Source organism: Sorex araneus, chromosome 2 (assembly GCF_027595985.1).
Source record: "Sorex araneus isolate mSorAra2 chromosome 2, mSorAra2.pri, whole genome shotgun sequence".
Lineage (NCBI taxonomy): Eukaryota > Metazoa > Chordata > Mammalia > Eulipotyphla > Soricidae > Sorex > Sorex araneus.
Window position 1 is genome coordinate 183,084,998 of NC_073303.1, and position 26,257 is coordinate 183,111,254.

The following is a 26,257-nucleotide window of genomic DNA, read 5'->3' on the forward strand; positions in this document are numbered from 1 at the left end:
GCTGTCTCTGTACCTGCTCTCTGGACTGTCCTCTCTCCAGGACCTTTAAAATTAGCCAGGGTAGCACACCCAGACACGGGGCCCAGTACAGGCGGGTCACTCAGATGCCCAGGGAAGCGCAGGTTCAGGCAGGGCTCGATGCCAAGGTACTGAGCACAGGGCTCTCACCCACCACACGAGGCTGTGACCAGAGACAAGGAGCGCATACACGGAACAGAGAGCGCGGAGCAGGGGCTGGACAGGGAAGTTGTTCACAGGACAGACCAGTGACTTCGTTCATGGGAAATGTGTAGATTGCACGGAACGGGATGGGGAAGTCATTCAGGTGTCCGAGCAGCGTCAGGGCCAGGAGTGGTGACGTTCTTGATGGGTAAAAGAGAGGCCTGGACATCTGGGGAGGGGCCTGGCCCCTTCTAACTTTATATGCATAATTAACTATGCATCGACCAAGTTTTGTTTGCAAATCTTTAATACAACTCTCAAGAATCCACCAACGCAGGAAAATCTGCTTTTGTGCTAACGTATTGATCAATTTAACATCAAAAACCGCCCTTAAAGATAGCCACTCAAGAGAACAGGTTACAAAATATTTATTTTATTGTTTCAAAATTAAAAATAGTAGACAAGCATATGTTGTAGCTGAAAGCAGGGCAATACAAACATAGAATTTATTGCAGTTTCAAAACAAAGTGTAAACACTAATGTTAAACTTTTTTGAAATCAACTTGCTCTGCACACTGCAGTTTCATTTTCCTTTTTCCAAACAACACAATTTTAGCTCACTGACCACAGGCAGGCTGCTCAGTCAAGGCTAACACGCACACTTTTCTACAAAATGGCTTTAAGTTGTGCCATACCTTTATGACTCGATTATTTCTACACATAAACTTTCTTCCTCCCCAACAGCATACCATCTGGCAAGAATGATTTATTATCACTTCCATCTCACTGACTTCCACCACAAATTTCTCCCAATATTCCACAAACGTGAAAGTAAAAAAATGCAATTAACCACCAAGAAAAACAATTAGCTTAGCTTTAGTCACACTGGAACAAAGACATTTTAAAAATGCTGTCGAACACAAAACTTTTCAGTATGTACTTAAAAATACTCAAGTATCTTACTTTCTCATAAGCATAATAGCATGTCAGTAAACTGGCGTAAATTTAAACTGCACCATTTAGAAGGTTTCATGTTTCATATTTTGTGGCCACTAACCTGAACCTTTTACAAAGCTACACAAATAATTTACTTTGTAAGTTTACCTAAAGTTTAGAGCATATACATTTTAGATTACACTTACAGCATTCGTCACATAGATTTCTTCCTAAAAAACAAAACATACCTGGTAAACATTAATGTAAGTAAATCCAAAAGAAAATCCCTTTTTTAAATTAGCAAAAACTGACAACAGTGTAAACACCAAAGTAAAAAAAAACAAAAACCCAAGACATCACAAGATAAATATATTTTGACTCTTATTTCTGAAATCATGTTCAAATACTTTAAAAAAAAAAAGGGAGGGAGGACTGGAGAGAGAGTTCAAAAGGATTGGAGCACAAGCATTGTATCCTGGGGTCTGGGTTCAATCCCTGGCACCACGGGATCCCCAAGCACCACTGGAGAGACCCCTGAACAGAGTTCCCCTTCCCCCAAATAATACTCCTCAAATGTGTATGAAAATGGGCACTTGGTGATGAAATGTAATTTGAAAAAGAATAATTGTTTGTTCCAACACTGTAATACATAAAATTATTCTGTTGCTTGTATGATTGATTACTGGTATCTTAACTGCATGCTTCCTCCCCCCCGCCCCCTGACTCTGAAAGGGGCTAATTTGGCTATTAAATACTAGGGTCAAAGGATGATAAACTCATTAAAAAGTGAGTTTTAGGCTTGAAAATCATTTTTATTTCATTCCCTTTAATCACATACGCCAGGAAAATGTTTAGTTGCTGACTGGCAGGCCCTCTTTTACCATTCTGAAACCGAAGCTATGCATGAGGTTTTCTTCTAAACTTCTTCCAGAAGCAGTACTAACAACCGTACAAGAAGTATAGCCACCTATGGCATTCAACATTTGTGGTATTTTAGCCTAAAATACTCAACTTCATCCCTTACCCTGATTTTTAAAATAAACAATTGCATATTTGATTAAGAAAACAAACATAGGCATATATGTTTACTTAATATTTGCATACACTGCTGTGCAACATTCTTCAAAAAACATTTCCACTCAAATATTCATCCAAGTAAGTACTGTGTGAACACTAGTGTCACAGATTCTTTTAAAGAGCACCTTTCCTTTGAAGAGCTTAAGTAGAAAGACCTACATGGAAAGATAAGATTCTCGGATAAAGGCTTTCATATATGTACAATCCAATCCACTTGTCCCAAACTCAGTAAAGCTACTAATTGTCAGAAACAAGCAAATGCTTTCTTTGGATAACACTGCTGTATTCTGGATGGCGTCATATGGCTCATACTCTCGAAATATGCTAATACTGTTATCAAATGCAACATATTCCAAACCTTTACGATGATTCCTAAGTGCAATACAAGCACAAATATGTGCCAGTACATACTCTTAACCACCCTTCCCTAAGTAAAGTCAAATTATAAAATGTGAGTGATCGTAACAACTAAGCACTAAGATACTGGTATGATGAGAAAATATCTTTATTCAACTTGGAAATTTATGGAGATCTGGATATTGCACACATTCATTTAAAGCTTATCAAAACTAAGGCAATGCAACCCCCACTCAGCTTTAAATACTTTGGATGACTCAAAAGAACTGAGACAAATTGAAATCATCTTTCAAAAGCTCTCTCTCAAAAAAAAAAGCAGTCATTTTTAAAAGCAAATAAAACAAAATCCGTTAGATATCAATTAATATTCAAGCAAAGATAACACATCTTAGGATTACTAAGAGCTGTCTTCTATTAGGTTGGGATGTTTCTTTGCTTAGTCAAATACTGTTTTTGTTAAGGACCTCTCAGCTGACCTGTGCAGGGCAGGCTGCCAAATTTAAGGCAGGAATCCATTCATAGCTCTTTGCATGAAGCCTGCAAGGAAGTTAATGGGCCTTCTGTAGAGAGACTCTATCTCACAAATACATTCTAAGCACCAGCTGAAAACAGAATTCAGAACCCATTTTAATTCTGCATTGGTTACAGCTTGTGTGTAATACATTATTTAACAACTTATCTGGCTTTTGGTGACAATCTTCCCATTAGATTTCCAAAGAACTCTTTGGAAACCTCAGAGGCAACCTTTAAGACTACCCTTTTTAAAAAGAGCTGATTAGAATCTGAACAAGTTTGATCTCTTGTCAAGCAATTGGTCCCCTTAGCTCAGAGGTTTCCAAATGAGTCTGACCTACTGCTCCCTTTAAAGAATTCACTTAGCGCTCCCCTGGAAACTTCCACTGTAAGAGACTAACAGATCATCCCTCCCCCTCCCCCAGCACCTGAGCACCCTGACACATCTCCAGGGCCATCTTAGCAGATGACCCACCCCACCCCTCTCCCCATCCCCCACTTGGGGAAACATTGCCTTAGATTCTAAATTTTAGAAAAATAATACCTCACCTCACAATGCTTTCTTTGGGCACTCACTTCAATAGGAATTCGGATAACACAATTTGGATAGTTTAAGTAAAAGTGTAAGAATCCTTATACTTTTATCCAAAGTGGCATACAAATCATTTTTTTTTCTTTTTGGGTCACACCCAGCGATGCTCAGGGGTTATTCCTGGCTTTGCACTCAGGAATTACTCCTGGCGGTGCTGGGGGACCATATGGGATGCCGGGGATCGAACCTGGGTCGGCCGCATGCAAGGCAAACGCCCTACCCGCTGTGCTATCACTCCGGCCCCTACAAATCATTTTTAAATTTCAAAATTAGGACAACAGTTTCACAGCACATCCAGTTTGATGATACTACACTTAAGTAGTGAGGTTTGATTTACTTTGTCCAAATTCAATCATTTCTAAGTTACTAGAATGAAAAGAGTGACATATAAGAGGCTTTTTCTTTTATGGAAACAAATGGGCATACAAAAACTAGCTTAGTATTTTCTTCCTGAATTAACTCAAAATTGTTTTCATTAAAGATTTTAAAAATTTTCTTGGATCTTCGCTTTTTAAAAAGTTAATTCTTTTTTCATAAGAGTTCTTAGAGTTTAAAACAATTCAACTAGATAGATTTCTATTCCAAAATACATTTATCTTTTGAAAACAAGATAGTTATAAAAACAGTATAGTAGAATAAAATGCAGTGATCTTAAATATGGGTGAACATGTTCATACACCAAGTGTAAATATAATATATAGTCATTCAAACACATTATAAAGAGAATGGGAAAGTACCGAAAATAGCAATTTTATATATAAAATTTTTATATGAAAATATTGCTCATAATAAATAAGAGGTGATGCTATGATTTCCATTTCCCTCTTAAAAACTATCTTTAGTAGCTTTATCTAAGGAGTTTGTTAACCCACTGGTTTGAGGTGAATTACATTAAAATGTTTAATAAAGTCACACTGTAATAATATATTTAAAGTAGTCACATGTGACAAAAATTAAGGAGGGCTCTTTAGCAATTATGGGCATAAAAAAAAAAAAAAACAACCTCCCCAAAAGAACAAAAATGATTAACCCCACAGGGCAACCAACAACCTGCTTTATTTGACAAGGATGTCAAATATTACTTTAAACTTTGCCAATATAATGTCATAAAATAATAGACCGTTGACTTTCTTCAGCTTCTTCGAAGTTTGCATGCCTGGCAGACCAAAGCATGAGAGGGCTTAGGAAATCAGGAGAAGTTTAGTTGTTTACGGGTGAGTGTGACTTCATCCCTGTCCGACCCACTTGCCGACACGGTAACTTGGAATAGTTCTTGAGAAGCTGCTCGATGGCAACATGGCGGACATGGAGCTCCGAGGCCAAAGAATCTTTCTCTTGCACCTGGTGTGTCAACTCTTCAAACACTTCTGTAAAGATTTAAAAATACAGTTTCATTTTTAGAAAATGTAAAGTTAATTGTATGTTGTGTATTTTAATACTCTAAGTCAGAGCACTGGGCATTAGAGTATTTCACTTAAAGAATATTTAACTTAGGTAGAGTATTAGTAATCTAAGTGAGTTAGAGTATTTTTCATGATAAAAGCAAAATCTGACATCAAGGAAATGTGTTTTGAGCATCCAATGAAGCTGAACACCTGCCACAGACAACTGGAAGACTTTTTCTCATCAAATAAAACTACATAAGCAATGACTATTAGAGATGTATGGCAGAAATAGTCATTAAAGTTATACCTGAGATAATTTTCTCAGTCGAAATGTATGAATGTTTTATAATAATATCTACAACGACCTGTGGCTAAGTGCCCATTAGTGCTCAGATCTAGAGAACAAGAGGCTGTGGAACTAAACTAACTGAATTTTTGAATCCTAGTTCCTATTCTTCTGAGTAAGGCAAGCAAGATTATAATTTAGTTCCCACTGAGCATAGCCTTGACAATAACAGCCGCATCTCACAGGGTTACTGTGAGAATTATAGGAGATCACACTTATCATGCTCCTAATGCAGAGTAAGTACTTGACAAATGTATGTTGCTATTACTGTTTCATTATTTTGAGTGGCCATGTTGTTATGAAAGCATGAGTTTGAGTTGAAGGGTAGGGGTTAAAATTGTCAATCAACAACCCTGTTGTTGATTGAATGCATAATCTCTATAATTAACATTATCTTCAAATACAGTTTCTTCACCAAAATAGGAATTGGGTTTGGGGAAGGGAAAGAAAGAAAACTGGGGAACTTAAACACTAACTAGCAATTGTTAAGAGTCAGTGGCAACATACTGAACGAGGGTAAAGATTTTTTTTTTAAAATGTCACCAATGAGGTCATGATTTTTCTCTCTTTTCAAGACCTCTTAATTTTTTTTTTTCTTTTTGGGCCATACCCAGTGGTGTTCAGGGCTTACCCCTAGCTCTGTGCTCAGAGATCACTCCTGCTAGGCGTGGGCGGCCATGTCGGACACCAGGAATTGAAGCCAGGTTGGCTGTGCGCAAGGCAGGCACTCTATCCTGGGGTGAGGAGGACGGAGAGCCATCCTCATCTGAAAGTAATTCATGACCTACATATGGGTGAAACATGTAGCCTTGGACTGACTTCAAAATAATCCACGCTGGGTGTGAGGGTGCGAGGAGTACAAGGGCAAGAAGAGATGAAGGACACTACACTTCTGAAAGCAGATGAAACTGGTAGTAAGGTTAGGTTAAAGGGTACACAAAACTATTTTTTGATAGCTGTGTTTGAAATTACTCATCATGAAAAAAAAAAAGTAAGAAAAACAGGGCCGATGTATCTGCTTTACAGAGTTGGCAGGAAACAGATTTGCATACTGCCCAGAGACTATAAAACAAAGCTCCCAGAAGCTCTCTTTCAGCCTAGTTCTCCCTCTCGGAGAACCTGGCAAGATACAGAGAGCATCCTGCCCACATGGCAGAGCTGGCAAGCTCTTCGTGGCGTAATCCATATGCCAAATACAGTAACAATGATGGGTCTCATTCCCTGTACCCTGAGAGAGCCTCCAATGCAGCACTGCTGGGAAGAATGAGTAAAGAGAGGCCGCTAAAATCTCAGGAATAGGACAAATGGAGGGGTCACTGGCGCCCACTCAAGCAAATCGATGATCAATGGGGATGGCAGTGAGAGTGTGACTGCCCAGCATAGCAGGAAGTAGTCAGTAAAATGTTAGGGAAAGGTAGAGACCCATCTTGTTGTCTCCAGTTGCATTTAAGTTCTCTAACCCTCCTTGCTCTGGAAACTATATGATTCTAATCCCATTTCCCAATTTCAGTGCAAATGAAGCTAATGGTCCCGTGTTGTAAGGGGACTTTGTGAACGAAAACTTTCATTTATTTGAAAAGCATTGAGACTTATTCTTTACCCTGTATTTGCTGTCGAAGCTTTGCATTCAGTTGCTTTACCTCACCAAGGGTCATCGAATTCACTGAAACATGAAAATATATTTATTATTACCACAAGAAATTGGGGAAAAAAGCTGCCTCTACAAGCAATGTAATATCCTGATAAAGCATTTGCACTTATCTGCCAATATAACATCCAGTAGGATCCAGTCACTAACACTTATACTGCAATTTAAAGACCTCCCCCCTAAGAAAGATTTGCTTTCACCGCCAGTACATAGCCCACCTGAGTCAAAAGCTTCACCAAATATCACCGAGGACTGAGTGCGCTGGGTCCTAATACTTCTGACTCTACTTTGGTGTTTCAAAAGTGTTACTCACTTCCCATGAAGGTTATTTTGCTTAATAAGAAGCTCTACAGAATTCAGGACCCAGAGTTAAAAAACTCACTATACTTAAACTTTTGCAGATGTGTGGAGTAAGAGCAGGGACTCACACATTTGAGGCAGGTACCCTACCAGTGAGCCATATCTCCAGTCCCAGAAAAGTCTGAAGCCCCATGTACTTAAGTTTGAAAACTTCATTTGTCTACTGAGTTACATAACCTTAGCTATTTCATATGAAGAATTAAGTCGCTTAAAAATATACTAGTTAATTAAAATGATGTTAGCTTCTGCAGGTTTTAATAGAAACATGCAGACTGAATGAGTCATTTTCTCCAACATTAAAGCAAGTGCACATATTACCTTTGGCCTTTGGTAAAAATGTCAGATGTTTGCTTTAGAAATGCCACCTCTAGTCAATTAGTCTTGAAGGGACTGGCAATGCGACAGTGTCTGCTAGCCAACAGTAGAGACAGTTCTTCTAAAACTACACAAACCCTGAACTTTTCAACTCCGTTTTTTGATTCCATTTGATTGAGAAATTCAAAGCAAACACCAGTGTCTGGACTATAAAATACCAAAGCCTAAGTCAGATCATGAACTATTTTCAGGGAACTGGCATTTTCACCAGGGTGAACATGTTAAATTCTCAACACATGATTCTACATCAAAATGACTTGACGTGTCACATATATGTAAAAAAGTAAAACGAAAGCAAACAACAAAACTCCCACTTTGACTTCCTCCCCATTTTACTTACGTTCCTCTCTGCTGTAAGTCGGGTGCGGGGTCTGGGCGCTAGTCTCTGGGTCAGAGATGGTTTCTTCTTTTTTCTGTGCCTGGTTGTGACTGTGGGACCACAATAATGTGGTATTTGAATCTTGTAACACAGAAAGTTCAAAGTCTGTGTTTTCCCTCTGCTCGAAGATTCTTTGTGTGCAGTTTGTGAGGCCACCTGTGCTTCCATCTATCCATTTTGCAGAATACTTTGGTACCTGGGAGTCAAACTGTGGGAGTAACTTTTTCTCTGGTTTATGTCTGAAATTGAACAGGTGATGCTGGGTATTTTTGGAACACTCAGAATCTGAATCCAAGTCTTTATTCTGTGCATATTGTACAATCCAGTTTATCTTCTTACTCAAAATAGTTTTAACTTCTTCATAAGTACTTTTTGAAAGCTTAGATCTAGGACAATCCTGGTTGGCAATCAAATGATATTTTTCAAAGCAGTCTCTATGGCCCCTTAACGATCTTGTGTGCAAGAGATTAGATTTTGGTACTCCTAGAGAGAAAGAAAAAAGAAAACAGAAGCCTTGAAAAAAAATTATTTCTTTTATGAACTGCATAAGTAAACAAATTTCTGGGACCACAATATCACTGATAATCCATGAATGTGACAAAAATATTGGCAAAATAGGCCAGAAAGATAGCATATCAGGTTGGGCACATCTTTTGTAAGCAGTCAATCCAAGACCCAAGTTCAATTCGGATTCCTAACCCCGAGGAAATATATGGTCTCCTGAGCCTAGCCAGGAGTGATCCTTGAGTAGAAAGCCAAGCCCCCTTCACAGAACAAACAAACAAAACAATAGCTGGGTCTTTCTAAACACTTAGGACTGTATTTGAACTTGAGCCCAGATACATTTTACTGCACATTACATAAAAATCACTGAACCCTGTAGTGTGTATTTACTCAATTTATATTACAACACTTTCCTCGCTAATTTTTCTAAAATACACTTGAAAAAGGACCCTTCCATAATGAGGCTAAATAATGAATGTTTAGAATATTTTTTTAAATGAAACATAGTAAATCATATCCTTCAATTATTAGCTGCGCTCTTACCATGAAAAAATAATACAATGTAAGAAAAGACCTAGACATAAAAACCTCAAAAAAATCAATGAACAGTTTGGATTGTTATTTGGGGAAGGGAGTAGGTCTCACCGGTCAGTGCGGAGGGGCCACTCCCGGCTCCATGCTCAGAGTGACTGCTGCTAGGTCCTGGTGATCATGTGATGCCGGTGGCAGAACTAAGGTTGGCTGCATGTCTGGTGAAAGCATTACCTCCTAGATAATCTCATGTGCCTTGGGATTCAATTTTTAAAGATACTGAAACCATCTATCAATATTTTTTTATACTTGCTTTATACTTCAAATTGTATCAAGGTAATTTTATCTTCCAAAAAATACGTACTCCATTCAATTATTTTTCATGCAGCAGTAAATTTGCCAAATTAGTTAGTATGATTTTTTGACTCGGACTGGAGTGATAGCACAGCGGGTAGGGTGTTTGCTGTGCACTCGGCCAATCCGGGTCCGATTCCTCCGTCCCCCTTGGAGAGCCCAGGAAGCTACCTGTGGCATATTCAATATACCAAAAGCAGTAACAACAAATCTCACAATGGAGACATTACTGGTGCCTGCTCGAGCAAATCGATGAACAATGGGATGACAGTGCTATGACAGTGCTACAATTTTTCAACTCACAAATGTTCACCAGATTCCATAAATATAAATATTCCATATCAACTTTTTGGGTTGTTGTTCTTTGGGCCATAGTCAGCAATGCACAGGGCTTATTCCTGGCTTTGCTCAGAGATCACTCCTGGTAGTCTTGGTGGAATCGGAGGTACCAGGGATAGATCTGGCTGTACTCTAACTCCTGTATGATCTCTAGGTCTATATCCCAACATTTCAGTAGTGATGTTTATGAACTGCTTTTTTCTGGTCTCTAGGGCTGTATCCCAACTTTTTAGCAGTTATGCTTATGAACTGATTTTTTTTGGGTAGGGCTTTTTGTGTCACACTCAGTGATGCTCAGGGGTTACTCCTAGCTCTGCTCTCAGGAATTACTCCTGGCAGTGCTTGGGGGACCATATGGGATGCAGGGAATTGAACCCAGGTTGGCCATGTGCTAGGCAAACACCCTATCTGCCGTTCTATCTATCACTCTGATCCCAGTTTATGAACTGCTTTTTCAGAACATAGTATACGTTTTCAAATATGTACTTTAAAATATGGAATGCAATAATACATTTTCCAAAGATCAAATAACATTATTAAAGTCAAACAGCAATGCTTATATGCCAAAGGTGAGTAGGGATGTGGAGACGAAAATTAATGCCTGCCAGAACTAACTGGTCCAAATCTAAATCTATTTAGCTGTGAAAAAAAAGAGTAAGTGGAAAGCTTTTCCGGTACTAGGTTAAGAAAAAGTTTGCTGAGTCATCAAAAATACTACATTCTGTTTCCATTCTTGGTTTCAGAATTCAAAAAGTGAAAATTGAATTCCAAGCTGATTGTAAAATAGTAAAATATTGGCACTTTAATGATACTGAATTAGGAATAAGAGTACCTAATTTATTTGAGCATATGAATTTGTTTGAAAAGATTCATTAGCCAATGGTGAGACTTACCGAGATTCCCAAAAGCAGGGCTGAATGGCCTATCGGTTCCCCTACAAGGAAGCTATGTGAGTTCATCTCCTGAATACAAATAGCATCCGCCTATGTGAACAGCCACTCTCAAGGGTAATCTCAAAGATTTCAGTCTTGTTTCTTCCACTGAGCACAAACACTGTGCTGCAATTGTATTATCTTACTTTTATTATACTAGTTATTATATGATTAGGTAAGAGTTATGTCACCAAAGTTAAGATATCTAAATAAATTTTTTTAAAAAAAGGCCTCAAAACTCAATTTCTGAGCTGAGTACACACCTTTAAAACTAAAATTACACAGAAAGGAAGTTCACAAACTCTGCTTATCAGAATAAAATACTGTAAGTTAACTATGGTAGCACTAACAGTGTAGCAACATCGTCCCGTTGTTCATCGATTTGCTTGAGTGGGAACCAGTAATGTCTCCATTGTGAGACTTGTGTTACTGTTTTTGGCATATGGAATATGCCACGGGTAGCTCTGCTGTGCGGGAGGGATACTCTCGGTAGCTTGCTGGGCTCTCCAAGAGAGACGGAAGAATCGAACCCAGGTCAGCCACGTGCAAGGCAAATGCCCTACTCGCTGTGCTATCACTCCAGCCCTCCCAACTATGGTATCAACTGCATATATTAGTTGTACATATTTATTAGTACATATCTGACAATCTGTCAGTACCAGTATTATAAACCACAGAGCGCTTGCCATACAGGCAGGCTGGGAGCAGGGGGACGGGATGGGGACTGGGGACACTGGTGGAGGGATTGGTGTTGGAACATTTTTTAAAAAGGTAGTACAAGCTAGAGACCAAGTGCAAAGTTTCATGCTTAGTGTGTATACTTACTATCCTGCAGGAGGGAGAATTTATAACTCGGTTACTTTGCTAACTTTGGAAAAACTTATGAAAGAGCTTCCTTCTCTGTACACTGAAGTCTCGCTGGCCACAGCTGGCAAGCCGACCCCGCTAACTAGTGAACGATGGCATTCTCAGCTGGCGGATGGGCCGCCACAGTTCTAATCTAATTCTGCAGAATATAAACAGAACAAATTATAAGCTTCTCTTTCAGTCTAGCTGAAATTCCTTGGCATAGGAGAGTGCTTCTAAATTAGTGTCAGCAAATTAATTTTCGCTGTTAAACTTTTTGGGATTCATTTAAAACTTCAGAAATAGTATTAAAAAGATGAAAAAGGTGCTTGGGACAGTGGTGGAGGGAAGTGGGTACTAGAGTGATGAGTGTATTGCTGGAATGATGTATACATGAAAAGTACCTAGGAATCCTCACCCCGCAACCAAATGGTACAAAAATAAAAAGATGAAAAAAACATTGAAACACTGGAATTCCAGATATACACTAAGATGCGCCACAACAGGTCAGTGCCATACAGGCCTCCATTAAGAATTATGTGAGCTCGTAAAGATTTTACCCAAAGTTTTTTCTTGGTAATTGGTGAAATACAATTTCTAGAAATAATTTTTCTCTTAATTCCTGTATAAATTTCAAGATCAGTACCATGAATTTAGGAATGTATACAATTCCATGCATTAAGGTGTCTGTTGAGAGGAGGGACAAAACGGATTGCTAACAGCCAATCTACTGTAAAAACACAGAAATGAAAATTAAATTTCAAGTCCTTTCATATATTTAGGAAAAACTGTCACTGTCATCCCGTTTCTCATCGATTTGCTTGAGCGGGCACCAGTAACATCTCCATCGTGAGACTTGTTACTGTCTTTGGCATATCCAGTATGCCATGGGTAGTTTGCCAGGCTCTGCCGTGCGGGCAAGATACTCTCGGTAGCTTGCCAGGCTCTCTGAGAGGGATGGAGGAATCGAACTCAGGTCGACCTGTGTGCAAGGCAAACACCCTAACCGCTGTGCTATCGCTCCAGCCCAATTTTTTTTTGGGGGGGGGCAGACCTGGCAATGCAGGGGGGTTTCTCCTCACTCTGCACTTAGGAATTACCCCTGGCAGTGCTCAGAGGACCATATGGAATGCTGGGAATCAAACCGGGTCTGCCGTGTGCAAGGCAAACGCCCTGCCTCCTGTGCTATTGCTCCAGCACTTAGGAAAAAAAAAATCCTTATAAAAAGAAATGGCAAAAAAATGTCACAGGTCAAGAAGGTTCTGAATGTCCTGGGCACCTCCCCCAGGCTTTCCCTCTCCTCCCCACCTACTCCCAGAGGTCTTGCTGTCCATCCTCACTACTCCCTGCCCGCCCTCCCCACTAAAATCTAGTACCTAAAATGTTTCTCTCCATTACCACTATCTGTAGGCTACCTGCATCATCAGTCACTTCCTAAATTCTCAATTCCTCCAAGAAGCAATACATTTGACTTAAAACTGATTTAAAAATGGCCTCTTTACTGGGTCTTGGTCTGCTGCAAATTAAATCTTATGAGAAAAAGTACCATGCCCTGGTTGCATGTGCATTCTTGGTGTCAGTGCCTGCCACCATGCAGGTATTCAAGAAAAAGTAGCCCTATAAGCAAATTTAATTTAAATTATTTTTTTAAATACCCACAACCCCCAAAAGTACAACCAGTTCAAAATCTACTGCGAAGAATTTACACCTATCCTAGCAAGGAAACTAGGTTAAAGTTTGCCAGACTGTTCAAAGATTAATTAAAGACACCGACCAGTGAAACTACTGTTGTATTGAACACAGTATAATGGATCACTGGTCTGAAGGAGCAATGAGCAATAGTGATACAGAGATGGTATTCCTGTGGGATTTAGTCTGCTAAGCAAAATCATAAACTTCAACTCAATTATGTATTTTTATTTTATTTTAGTGTTATTATTTTTTAAAGTTAGTTACCCTTTCTTTCTTTTTTTTTTTGTGTCACACCTGGTGTTGCACAGGGATTATTCCTGGCTCTGCACTTAGGAATTACTCCTGGTGGTGCTTGGTGGACCATATGGGATGCTGGGAATTGAACCCAGTTCGGCAGCGTGCAAGGCAAATGCCCTACCCGCTGTGCTATCGTTCCAGCCCCAATGATGTATTTTTAATAGAAACTTATTGCATAAGGCTTTTGAATGTACACTATAACTCACTCATTCATATCTGTACCCAACTTCATTGCTCACTAAATATTCTAAATGTCAATGAATTTTAAAGTTTAATTAGAAAACATTCATTTTATAAACACACTTCAAACAAATCTCACTCAGTGGCAGAGAAAACAGTAAATTTAAAAAAAGATTCCTTCACATACTTGAACAAATTACAATCTAGGAAAAAAATGTGAGTTGCCCACTCACTATGTATCAGCAATATATGCTCTTTTATACATTTCTGATTATTATTTTCAATTCATTGGTTTGAATGATCTAAGAAAGATTAAAAAAAACCAGCAACACCAAACTAACAACCATTGCTATTATCTAGATCCCAGCAAGTTTCCCAACTGACTTTTCCATTTTAATTGCTTTTGCAAGAGTAAACAGCTCTGAGCATCAATTTGCTTCATCAGCAGCTTCTGAAAGAGAACGCATCTAAATGCAGTTAAATGAGTTGATATTTTTTCTTCTTGTTTCTGATTTCTGAGGAGCTGAGTTATAAGGAATTTCTAAACCAGTTTTAAAAAATTGTACAATTCCTTTACTAATAAAAAAGTGTGAAGAACAATGTAATTAACATCATAGCTGGTATGAACATTTTGAAAGTTATTTGAAAGATGTCCAGGTAAATTTTGGGGGCCATGAGGTCATCATTAGAAAACTAAGGCTGTTGACAGCTTCAACTGCTTAAGTTTTTTAAAAGTTCTCATTTCAGGGTCACTTGGAAACAAATGAAGAGAGTATATTTCTATATGGACAGGAAATAAGGCAGCAATCCTATTCAATAGTTTGATTTTTTTTTTACCTTTTCCTAAGATTTACTTATTGCTTATGGTGCCAGGGATTAAAACTAGGGCCTCACACATGTTCTACCTCACACATGCAAGACATGTTCTACCATGGGCCACACCCCCTACGCTTTTCCCACTTGGATCTGTGATTTTTTTTCCCCTACCGGTCTCACTTACTTGGAAAGCCTGCCCACCAACACACCTGGCACGCAACCCTACTTCACTGCATAATCAGATTTGAGGCCAAACTTTTTTGCAACAAGCGGGGGTGCAGCCATTATGTGAAGCTTTAAAAATAAATTGTGCTGGTATTACTTCAAAACAGGGTGTGCTGTGGTGGAAATATGGTGAAATACGAATGCCACATTTTATTTAGTGAGAAGATCCCTTTGACATCAGCTTCTTTAAGTTCTATGCAGGCTCTTTTGCCCTGTCTCCTGAAGGATTCATTTATGATTTGGTGGTAATAAAGCTAAAGTGAAGTTATTTTTTCCTGATGGCTCACCAGCCTGTCCCATCAATAGTGCCATATCTCAGCCACCTAAACTGATGCTACTTGGTTTTAAACTACACATGCTTTTGCATCCTATCAGCTAACTGCCTTATGCATGTTTACTCTGTCAACTAAGAAGTCTTGAATTTGATTACCAGACTTCATTTCCATGGAAAAGAATTCCTTCATATAATACGTTCCACAGGTAGAACACAAAACAAGCAGTTGCTGCACGTAAAGCTACAGTACACAAGATCACATCAGTAGTATCCTGAGAAAGGTCTATGAGAACAAATACTTCAACTTTTATTTAAAACAGATTTTTTTTTAAATTTCAAATATACTGGCTGTGTTGTATTCCAAATGGTGGGTTTGCATGTTCTTTAATATTGAAATAAGGCAGGAAAATTTAGTTATGATTTAATTTCCAGAATGTTAACATGTTGTGAAAAAAATTTAAACATACTGCCTTCGAACATAACCAACGTTTGCTTCAAAATTTAAAAAAAAATTGATCTGAGGCACTGTGACTTACAATAGTATGGACAGAGCTTCGTACACATAATGTTGACACCACGCCCTCCACCAGCGTCCACTTCACTCCATCCTCGTCTCAGTGTCTGCCTGTTTCTCCCCACCTCCAGTTTTGTAGACTGGTGTTTCCAGAAAACCTTATTATTATTATTTTTTAAAATAGAGGATCATATTTTTTCCAACTTTAGGAATTGAACAAGAGTTTAAGTGCTTCACTTTCTGGAATCTTATCACGGATGTTAAAAAAAAAAAGAGTAATTTGTAATAGCACACAAATCCTTAAATGCTGTGCATATCAAGAAGCACTTGTGTGCTACTTTAAAAGTGTTTATAAATTTTAAAAATGACAGGGTAGCCAAGGCTGAAGAGATTGCACGATACGTATGGCGCTTGCTCTGCGAACAGTCCAACTGGGTTTGACCCCAGTCATATGGTCTCAAAACACCAGCTAGAAGTAAGCTGGGCATATGTGGGTGCGGCCCAACTATCATCTCCCCTCCCCCACCCCACCCACCCCTTCGCCCCTTCCCCCAAAGGCAAGGATTGCTAAGCTTTATGTACTAAAACAGACTGAAAAGGATCCAACTCTTGGATGTTTTTGAATGACTCTCAGAATCCTTCCCATTTCAGTTACACGAAATTCAGCGAAAGCTCTGTTTGGGCAGAGTGGCAGACCTACCGACCACAGTCTGAAGCCATAGCACACACATGTTCTGCTTGGCCTACAAGTGTGTCACAAGGGAAAAAGAAACCAAAACAGAAATCTCTCAGGACTTTGTTCCCTGATGTCTCTTAAGAGCCAAACCAGAAAGCCCCGGCAGCAAATGGCCTGCAGTGAGCAGGAACTACTTGGGGTCTGAAAATAGGGCCAGTGCTCGATTCATGACATAGGGCACAGGTACTTAACACAGCAGGTTCATGCTCGTGTAGGCTGGTGGCAGTGTACTAAATTTAGATTGTAAACAAAGATTGACAACAAAGGTCTGGAATGCTTCGTGTAAACACTGCCCGCCTGTCCTGATGAAGCTTGTACACTAGACAACTGTATCTGATGAGCACGCAACGCCATCCAAACCACGGCTCAAACTGTTATTTCCAACGTACCTACTGCTCCACCACAACCAGTCAGTGGATGAATGATCAGACAGGACTAAAGGTAGGCAGGCGAGAATGGACAGTGGGATAACCGTCCACTTCTTTCCTAAACTCACAGTAGTAGAGCCTTTTACCTCTCGGAAATGTATACTGGTAGTTCTGTGTGTTTTGGGGAGTATGTGATAAACAGTGCTCACTTTGGCTAACTCTGGCGTCACTTACAGAGTCTGTCATGTTCTGTCCCCAAAACACTACTTTAAAGTAATAGGTAATTGCTTATCTCTGCATTAGCAACAGATGGAATTACTGGCAAGCACATCAAATGAACATACAGATGGAGTTAACAACTCGCTTTTCCACATTCTGAGAATCACTGAGCTAAAGAAAGATGCACCAACAGGTGGTCTTAGACAGCAGATTTCAGCTTAGGGATGCTTATTCCATTTTGGGGTTTCAGCGTGTGCTGAGAAGGATTACACCATTAATGAGAGCAGCTTAGTCCAGTAAATGAACTAGCGGGACAAACTTCAATAAGCAGAGCATTCAGAGACAATGGTATCTTAATGATAAATATAAAATTGCCAGGGAAGCCATGGCAGAACAGTTATTTTATTGGTAGAACTACAAATTGCAAAAGATTTGTGAAAAAGTTAACCTGTCTCAGTAAATTTTTTTAACTTTTGTATTGAATCACTGTGAGATAGACCCTTACAAAGCTGTACAGTGACTGGATTTCACTCATAGAATATTCCAATTTTGACAGTTGGAAAATCGGGGAAACACACCTACATAACAACTGTTTATTACTAACAGGCACACACACAAAAAACCCCACCAAAATTCTCTCTCAATTCTACTCCCTAATTTAACTGTTTTCTAATTAGCAATGTCCAAAAGAACTTTCTGCGATAGTGGACATGTTCTCTCTCTCTGCTTTAATACAGTGGCCACTGGCCTTACATGGCCGGAGAGCTGTCCAATCATAACTGGGTGTCAGAGGGGCTAATCTGCATCAAGTTACCCCACTTCCGCTAGGTAACCCATAGCTAACTGATTCAATACAACAAAAGGGCACTACCTGGAAAAGAGAATATGATGGGAACTTTCCATTTCTTACTAATATGGGACAGTAAACTCAAAACAGCACAGAACACAAGTTGAACTTTGTTCTGAGTACGTTAAAATGCTACAAACATAGACTATAATTTTGAATAAGTGGCATGGATAGTTTGCTATGATAATAAAGTCAAAAATTCAACTCCCATCAATATTCTGCTTACTTCATCCCCTTCAAATAGCTCTAAAAAAAAAAAAAAGGTATTACTATTTACTCTAATCCTTTTCAGGTATAAAGTTAGGGTAAGTCCTGAAAAGCTACTTCAGTTAACTTTGATGTTTGATCTCTGCCCCCCAGCTCCCAACAGACACACACAATAAGGAAATCCGTATCAATTCCCTCCACTGTTAACAATAAAGGAATATAGTGTATGCAAACTGCAGAGTATTATCTAGATAAGTTACTTATCTAAACTGGTAAATCCTTTAAACCTATATTGACTCTTGGTCTGATTTCTACCAACCAGAAAATGGGTATTTAATTTCCTCCAAAGTGGAGAGATAAACCTATATTTTGTCTTCTTTCTTCACATACAATACTATGTTGTATGTAACCAAAATATACCTTTTATCTCTGATCAGCTGAATTCTCTTTATCAACTCTTCAGTAGCAACTATAAACTATTTTCAAATAGACACTTGACTGAATCTTCACCTAATTATTTTTAAGATCATCAATAATTTTTCAATCTAGATTTGTTTCCATATAGTTCACAAAACATTTCATTTTTGTTAATGCATCAGGATGAGAGAATTATGAATTTGAACCAGAATGTTTTTTTTACATTTTGTGACATCACTTTTATTGATGAAGATATTCCGTATTATAAATTCAGCTGTTTTAATTTCAAATCGCTAAAACAAACAACATACTTTTACCATTGGTTTCTAAAGCATCCAGGATCATTAAGTGCCTGAGGACTAGAATTATGAGCAAGGATCAGTATTTTGGGGTTCAGAGAGTTGCGGTTCATTCTCTGAACCCAGAAACTTTTTTTTTTTTTTTTTGCTTTTTTGGGTCACACCTGGCGATGCACAGGGGTTACTCTTGGCTTTTCACTCAGGAAATTACTCCTGGTGGTGCTCAGGGAACCATATGGGATGCTTGAAATCAAACCTGGGTCAGCCTCGTGCACTACCCACTGTGCTATCACTCCAGCCCCGAAACTCCTTTTCTAAGCAGTGTACTTTCTTTCTTCTTTTTTTTTTTTTTTTTGCTTTTGTATTTGTGGAGAAAACACAAGAATTTTTTTTAATTCTCCTACTTGAAAAAGAGAATCATATCAATTATTGGTGATACTTTAATTTTCTTTTGAAACTGATAAGTTCTTACATTACTAAGATTTATAAAATTTCATGTAAGAGACAAAAAGATCTCTTGGAATCTATGAAAAGGCAGAAAATCAGTAAAGTGTTCCTGTGGGCCAAGACAGTTCTCTGAAGCCTCCTTTAGATGGACTCATTCATCACATATTTGATTTTTACTCTCTGTAGACCAGACTATCATCGATTATATACTAGTAAATAAAACAAATTCACACTTATGAGATACTTAGGAACTATGTAAGATGTCTGCAAGTCAGTGGCCCACGTAGGGGTGTGGCTTGAGGAAGGCAAGGAGAGCTCTGATAGTAGTATAGAAAAGTGCGAGAAAGAGTGAGGAGAGACAGAGAGACATCACAAAGGACCATTCCTGGTGGCACGGGGGCTACTGGGGATGGATGAGTAGGCTGTGTGCAAGGCAAGCACCTTACCTGCTGTACTAGCCCTCTGGCACCCTTGATTTCTTAACTAATTCAATACTGAGATTCAAGTTACTTCTTGACTACTCACCAGGTAAATTGGGTTTTGATAAATGATAGTCAAGGAAGATTGCGGGTAAAAGCAGGAATTGGATTTACCAGTGCCTTAACCAAGAGCAAACATCTGTAGATTGTTCTTGATAGACTGATTATTAAAGAATTCATATTTGAGCCTGTTCTTAGAAAAGTTCCTGCAAAGATCAACAAATTAAAGTCCAAGAGGGGAGGCTCCCTAGAGAACAGCCGGAGAGAAGGTGACTAATCAACAAGCAGGACCACCTTACACCGAAAACTTTGCTTGGCATAACAGAAACTGATGAGTCTTATGAAAGTCTCTCTCGAGAAAACAAAGTTAGTTATCTGAAGAAGGCAGAAGTGCTTCAGAGATGATTCGCACAAGGGGTCAGGGTGGCTGCAGAACTGGGGACACTGGTGGAGGGAAGGTAGTGGTGAGATTGGTGCTAGAACTCTGCATGCCTGAAACAACTGCATTATAAAGAACTTGGTAAATCACAGTGTTACGATAAAAGTTTTACGAAAAAGTTACCTGTATTGTGTTTTAACATAAAACAAAAACAGAGCAGGAAGGAATAGGCTAGAGCTCTGAACGCTTGTTCCCTCCAGTGCTGTTTCTACACCGGTTATTCTGTTAGGTTTCTGGGCTACACCTGGAAATGCTCCAGGGCTGACTTATGGATCACTCTTAGTGGGCTCGGGGGACTACATGGGATGCCGGGGACCGAGCCCGGTTATGCTATGTGCAAGGTAAGCATCCGACCCACGGCAGTACCATCACTCTGGCCCCAGACACTGATTATATCATAACTGAGTTTCATTACTGGCCTTCATCATCCATCGTGACCTTCCTCCCATTCACAATGGCTTAGGAAATGGTAGTGATTTGGTCACTTAGTAAAGGAATTTAGTAAATGAGGTTTTTAGCACAACAATGAATATCTGACCACCTACCCCATACCCATACCCACCCGTTTCCGCCCCCCCACACACGACAAAGTTTATCCAGTCTTAGGGAAAAGGACAGGTCATAAGTATTAGGAAGTTTATGCATCTATCATCTAATCCTAGAAGTTATTCTGGTAGTGAAACATAGATATAAAAAATTTTTCTTAGCACTTTGAAAGACAAGTTCTTAAAATACAATTCCTAAGTTCTTGAAATGTATCATCTATCACTTGATAGTTCATAAAATGTTGGTATTCTTTCCTTTTTAATTACTGTAAAGTCACAGAACACAACTTAATATGCTCAGAATACAAAAACCTAATAGGTTTGTCTTCTGTTATTGTATTTTCATTTTATAAATGCAGATTTTACACAAGAGGTTAGCTGATCAGACTTAAGCAACAATCCAAAAGGGGTAAAATATTTCCTACAAATTTGAGAATTCGAAACTAGCCTGTTATTCTGAAATAGATTTATTACCCTCCAAGCAGAGAAACAAGAATAGAATGCTTTAAAGCAAACTCAGTATTCCGTAAACTAAGGAACCAGGTAACATAATACACGATACTCCCAAATTTAAATGTCACAAGTTAGAGAAAGAGAGAGAAGGAAAGAGCCTGCCAGAGAGGAGGGGTGGGGGAGGGGCCGTGGAGAGGACAGGACAGAAACTGGGGACACGGGTAGTGGGAAATGTATACTGGTGAAGGGTCAGGTGTTGGAACACTATATGGCTGAAATCTAATCATGAAAAAAAAAATGTCACACAGGTGAGTCCTTTACACTTTGTGTCATTTACTGGCAATGTGCTGAGAAACTGGTAGGGGAGAAGAAAATGCTAAAAACAAATAATACACCTTATTACTCTACAAGGGATCACTATTACATGTCCCCGTTTTAAAAGAAACCCACGGTGTATTGATAAAAACAAATGTTGTGGGTTTATTTCCCTCCAGTTTCTACCAATAATCTAATACCAAATTCAAGCAGCTATAATGCTCTCGCCCATCACTCTAGCAAAAATATAATAAGATGTACATAATTCCAAGAATCAAGAATGCCAGATAAATGATGAAAATCTATTTCTAAAATAATTTCTCCTCACAAAAATCTACTTGGTATTTTTAAAATTTGAAATATCAAGCATTTCTAGGGTATAAAACAAAAACTCAAATTCAAATTATAAGTTGCTTCTGCCTTTTAAAGATTAATTATTACTTCAGCAATAAAGGACATTTCAATGGCATACAGGCTGTGCTTCTACTCGGAGATATGTGTTGTGAGGGACAAATGTTTCTAAAGATGGTCCCTGAGGAATACTTGTATATCCTCAGTGTAATAAGGAGTCGTTAATTAAAAGGCACATTAAAGCGGCCGGGAGAAAGGGGTCAGTGGCAGAGCGCCTACAAGCCCGAGGCTGGGAGTTTGATCCCAGTACTGTCTCACATACCAAAGCACTGCCTTGGGTAGCTGGTGCCACTGCAAAGTGTACTATTTCCGGTGTGCTGAAACGTTAGTGTGACTCCTGGGAAGTGTGCATGCACGTACCTCGACCAAGCAGTGGTGCCAGCCTCGTCACTGCAACAGAAACCACTAGAAAAATGAGGAATGGGGAAAAGGAGGAGGGAAAAAAAGGCTAGAAACATGAAGAAAATGTATGAGAATTATCAAAGTTTCGATTTCTGCAGTAAGTCTGCTGAAATTGGAGCTTTTCACTGAGAGTGGGCCACCTGTGTGTGGGGAGGGGGCGGGTGCCTCCCCAGCGGTGCTCAAGGTGCCACTCCCAGTGATTCTGAGCCCACAGGACCAGCGAGGCTGATGGTAAGCCTGAGGATGTGGTGCTGCTGTGGTCCAAGAGGGATGCTGGGGGCAGGGGACACTGGGCAGTCCATCGAACCTGGGTCAGTCACAAGTCCAAATCCTGCATCCTTACCATCTTCCCAACCCCAAGCAGTAACTTTTTCTCACTGTACACACTACATTTAGCGAGTAGGCTGACCAAAAAGTAAGAATTTAGGACTCAGGAAAAGAGGTTTCTATACTATCCCATGAATGAAAATTACTAGGGATGGTAGGTAAGTCAAGTAAGGATATACTACAACCATTCTCCAGGCTTCGTAGACATCCTACGAAGACTACAAAAAAAAACCAAACAAACTTGTTTTTGATTTAAATAAACTCTTCCAAGAAAAAGAGTCTCAGTGCAATATTCTTAGTCATAGCCCGAGCAGTCTAATTTGACCCTGTTTCTTTCACTGTGAGTTATAGGTTTGGGCTGGGAATTTCCAGTGCCTATCTAAAATTTAAATATACAAAATATAAAAATGATACATAATGCACAACGTATATAAAATACTTAGGGTCAACTCTATTTCCAAGTAATATGAATTTAGGTCTTTCGTCGTACCAAGACGAAATATTACTTCATATTCAAAGACTGCAAGACAATGTTTTACGTTGAAATTACTTGAAACTCCTATATTAGACCCAATATTATATGAAATTTATGTAACCCAAAAGGAAATCAATGATCTCGATCAGTTACATATTCAGCAACTACAATTCTTCTGGGCCATATAATGACAAAATGTCATAAGCAGTATGATCATAAAAGATGAATGCCATATAATTAACTCTACTGTGTTAGGTTGTCTACTAAAAATTTAATTTTACTAGATACTATAAATATTCTTCTGATGCCTACAATAATTTCTGAACCTTAAGTCCTAACAGAAACTTCATGGTAGAAAATCCCCATCCATTTCTTTGCCATTATACAAACACGGCCTATTTAGAAAACAGAAAAAGCAACGATAATGAATATTTCACATATACAACCTGGGAAGAAGAATACAAAAGTGTTGAAACTTCAAATTCTGAAGTTCTACCAAACAAACTCTATAAATAAGTGACAATTGAAAATTCCAATGACAGGTAAACTATTCTTTGTTTTTAAATCATGGGATTCTTTTTAAGGGTAACTCATAAGATTTTTTTTCTCTTTTTGGGTCACACTTGGTGATGCACAGGGGTTACTCTTGGCTCTCCACTCAGGAATTACTCATGGCGGGTGCTCAGGGGACCATGGAGGTGTCATCCGGAGGTACTAGCATGCTCTATCCAGGGGCACTACACATGGTACATGGTTCCCCAAATCCCTTTAAGAGAGATCACTGATCACAGGACAGGAGTAAGCCCCCAGTACAGCAGGCGAGGCCCCCAAACAAAACAAAGCCCCAGCCCCACAAAATCAAGAACTTTATCATGACATCAAGATTAAGAAACATCCCACAGGGGCCAAAGTGATAGTACAGAGAGTAGAGACACAGCTTGCACAGTGGGGGAGGGAAAGGGGAGTCCCTAGCACCCTATATGATTCAGGAGTGATCCCTGAGCCCAGTGCCAGGAGTAAGACCTGAGCACTGCAGACTGTGGGCCCAAAACCCCCTGTGCCCCCCCCCAAAGAAACAAGAAACATCCTACAGATTTCTTTGCGGCAAATACAAATATTTTCAGTAACACAGGTTGATATTTGGAAAACTTTTTCATATACTCTTAAAAGGTACCATGAAGAAACATCAGAAACACTTTTTGTTTGGGGGTACTAGAACCGGGGTGTGTGAGATCACTGAAGAGCGCTTATGTAAAAATAAAAAACCAAATGTTTTTCTAGGTAAGACAGCACTGCATAGTTCCTCGGTTAGGTACGAGGCATGGAGGCCAAAGGAATACAACTACATTTTCCCCATTAAAAAAAAAAAAAACCTAGTCATGAATTCTTATTAAAACATCCTCCGTTCTCCAACCCACCACCACCCCCGTCGACTGTCTTATTAAAAAATCTGACAACTTGAGCACTCAAAGCAGAAACTGATACTCACATCTCACTCTTAGCAAAAAAATGGGGCGAGCACTGTGGAAATTAAAAAAAACAAAACAAAACAAAAAAAAACCCAAATGACTCTTGAAAATTCACAGCTATGCTGACCTGAACTGACTTGGATCTCAGAAACCCTTCGCTTTCACCGCGCCCCACATTTCGTCCCAGGCACCATCCCCAGTCATTCCACCAAATTCCAGCTGTGCCTCCTAACTCCCCCATGCCTGCAGGCTGAGCTGTGTCCAGCCTGTTCCAAGAGGACGACGACGACGTCGAATGCATCTATCTGGCGTCCCTTACCCTCAATATTTAGCTCAAAGCAAACGTGGCAGAAGGAGAGCGTCTCTTTTTCCGTTCCCAGCTTGCACACACTGCAAACGTTGTCATCATTCAAGTCAATGTTTACAAACTGCTCCTCCTCTTCGTTCATCGTGCCCCTGGGCAGGAGACAAGCAAAGGGACAAGTCAGGCCCGGTCTCAGGGAACTTGACCGCGGGGCGGGACGGGACAGCAGCGGCCAGAAGCAACTTCCAGGAACCCGAGGGACGCTCAGTGCTCGGGCTGCGCTGAGCCCCGGGGAAGAGCCTCCTGCAGACCAGCAGCTTCGCCCCGCGCGGGGCCCGGGACCGGGACTCCAAGCCAGGAACCAAGTGATGCCTGGCCGGAAGGTGACACTGGTGCCGGGGTGCCCTTCCCTGGGTCCTTTGTTCCATTAAGAGGAAAGGAAACTGTGGTTTAAAAAAAATTTTGGGTGGGGGAGTGGATCTAAGCTGCACCCCACGAGCCCTCGCTGCACCACGCGGGCACCACCGAACGGCTCTCGGAGCGGCCTTTCCCCGGCAGGGTCAGGTCTGCGCTCGGACCCGTGCAGCTGGCTCCCCGGCGGAGGACAGGACAGGACAGGACAGGCCGGCGCGGGACACTCCGGGCACCGGGGGGGGGGGGGAGGGGGCGTCCACGCCACTGGAGACCCGGGGGCAGCCGCCACGCACGTGGGGACGCGAGCCTGGGGAGGGCGTCCCGTCAGCGTCCCGAAAACGCCGGCACCCTCGAGGCCGGACAGCGGCTCAACGGGCGGGGGAGGGGGGACAGATGGGGGGGGGAGGTGTCTAGTAGTGGGGGGGAGGGAAAAGGGGTAGGTTGGCCCCCACCCAGCCCAACCCGGCACGGCCCGGCCCCGGCCGGCGGGGGCGTCCGTCCCGGCCCCGCGCTTCGCTCCCATCCCGGGACCATCCCGCCGCCGCCGCCAGCGCCGGCAGCCGCGCTCCGCGTCTCCAGCGCTCCGTCGAGGAACCGCGGAGGGCTCCTCCGAGTGCCGGGGCATCGCCGACGCCGGCGCGGCGGGGCGGGGACCCCGAGAGCGAACAGAGCGCGTTTTTTTTTTTTTCTCTCTCTTTACCGTCCGGCTCCGAGCGCCGCCGCCGCCGCCGTTCCGCGCGGCTCGGGATCCGCCACTATTGTTTCCGGCCGCGGCGGAGGCGGCAGCGCGGAGGCGGCTCCCGCGCGCCCGGCCCCGCCCCCCGCCGCCGCCGCCGCCGCCGCCGCCGCCGCCGCCGCCGCCGCCGCCGCCGCCGCCGCCGCCGCCGCGCCCCGGCTCGGTTCGCGGGGGGGGGTGGGGGTGGGGGTGTGAAGCGGCCCCGACCCCGGCGCGCTCCTTCCGCGGCGGCGCCCACCCGCGCGCCCCGCACCCCGCGCCCCGCGCCGCGCCCGCCGCTCGCGCCGCTGGGGGCCTCGGCGCCTGGCGGCTGG

General features: G+C 41.1%; 1 protein-coding gene across 2 annotated transcripts; it reads right to left on the bottom strand.

Annotated features, from left to right (window-relative positions):
• Window positions 1-575: 575 nt before the first annotated feature.
• Window positions 576-26,028, bottom strand: C2H21orf91 (chromosome 2 C21orf91 homolog). 2 transcript variants are annotated; one of them, XM_055129574.1, is made up of 5 exons: window positions 25,908-26,028; window positions 24,809-24,945; window positions 8,092-8,613; window positions 6,969-7,031; window positions 576-5,004 (listed from the first exon to the last, which is right to left on the bottom strand). In XM_055129574.1, exons 2-5 carry the CDS (start codon window positions 24,936-24,938, stop codon window positions 4,838-4,840), a joined length of 882 nt encoding a protein of 293 aa, XP_054985549.1. In that variant the 5' UTR covers window positions 24,939-24,945; window positions 25,908-26,028; the 3' UTR covers window positions 576-4,837. The 2 variants fall into 2 exon arrangements, with proteins under 2 accessions (XP_054985549.1, XP_054985550.1); XM_055129575.1 differs by lacking the exon at window positions 6,969-7,031.
• Window positions 26,029-26,257: the final 229 nt, after the last annotated feature.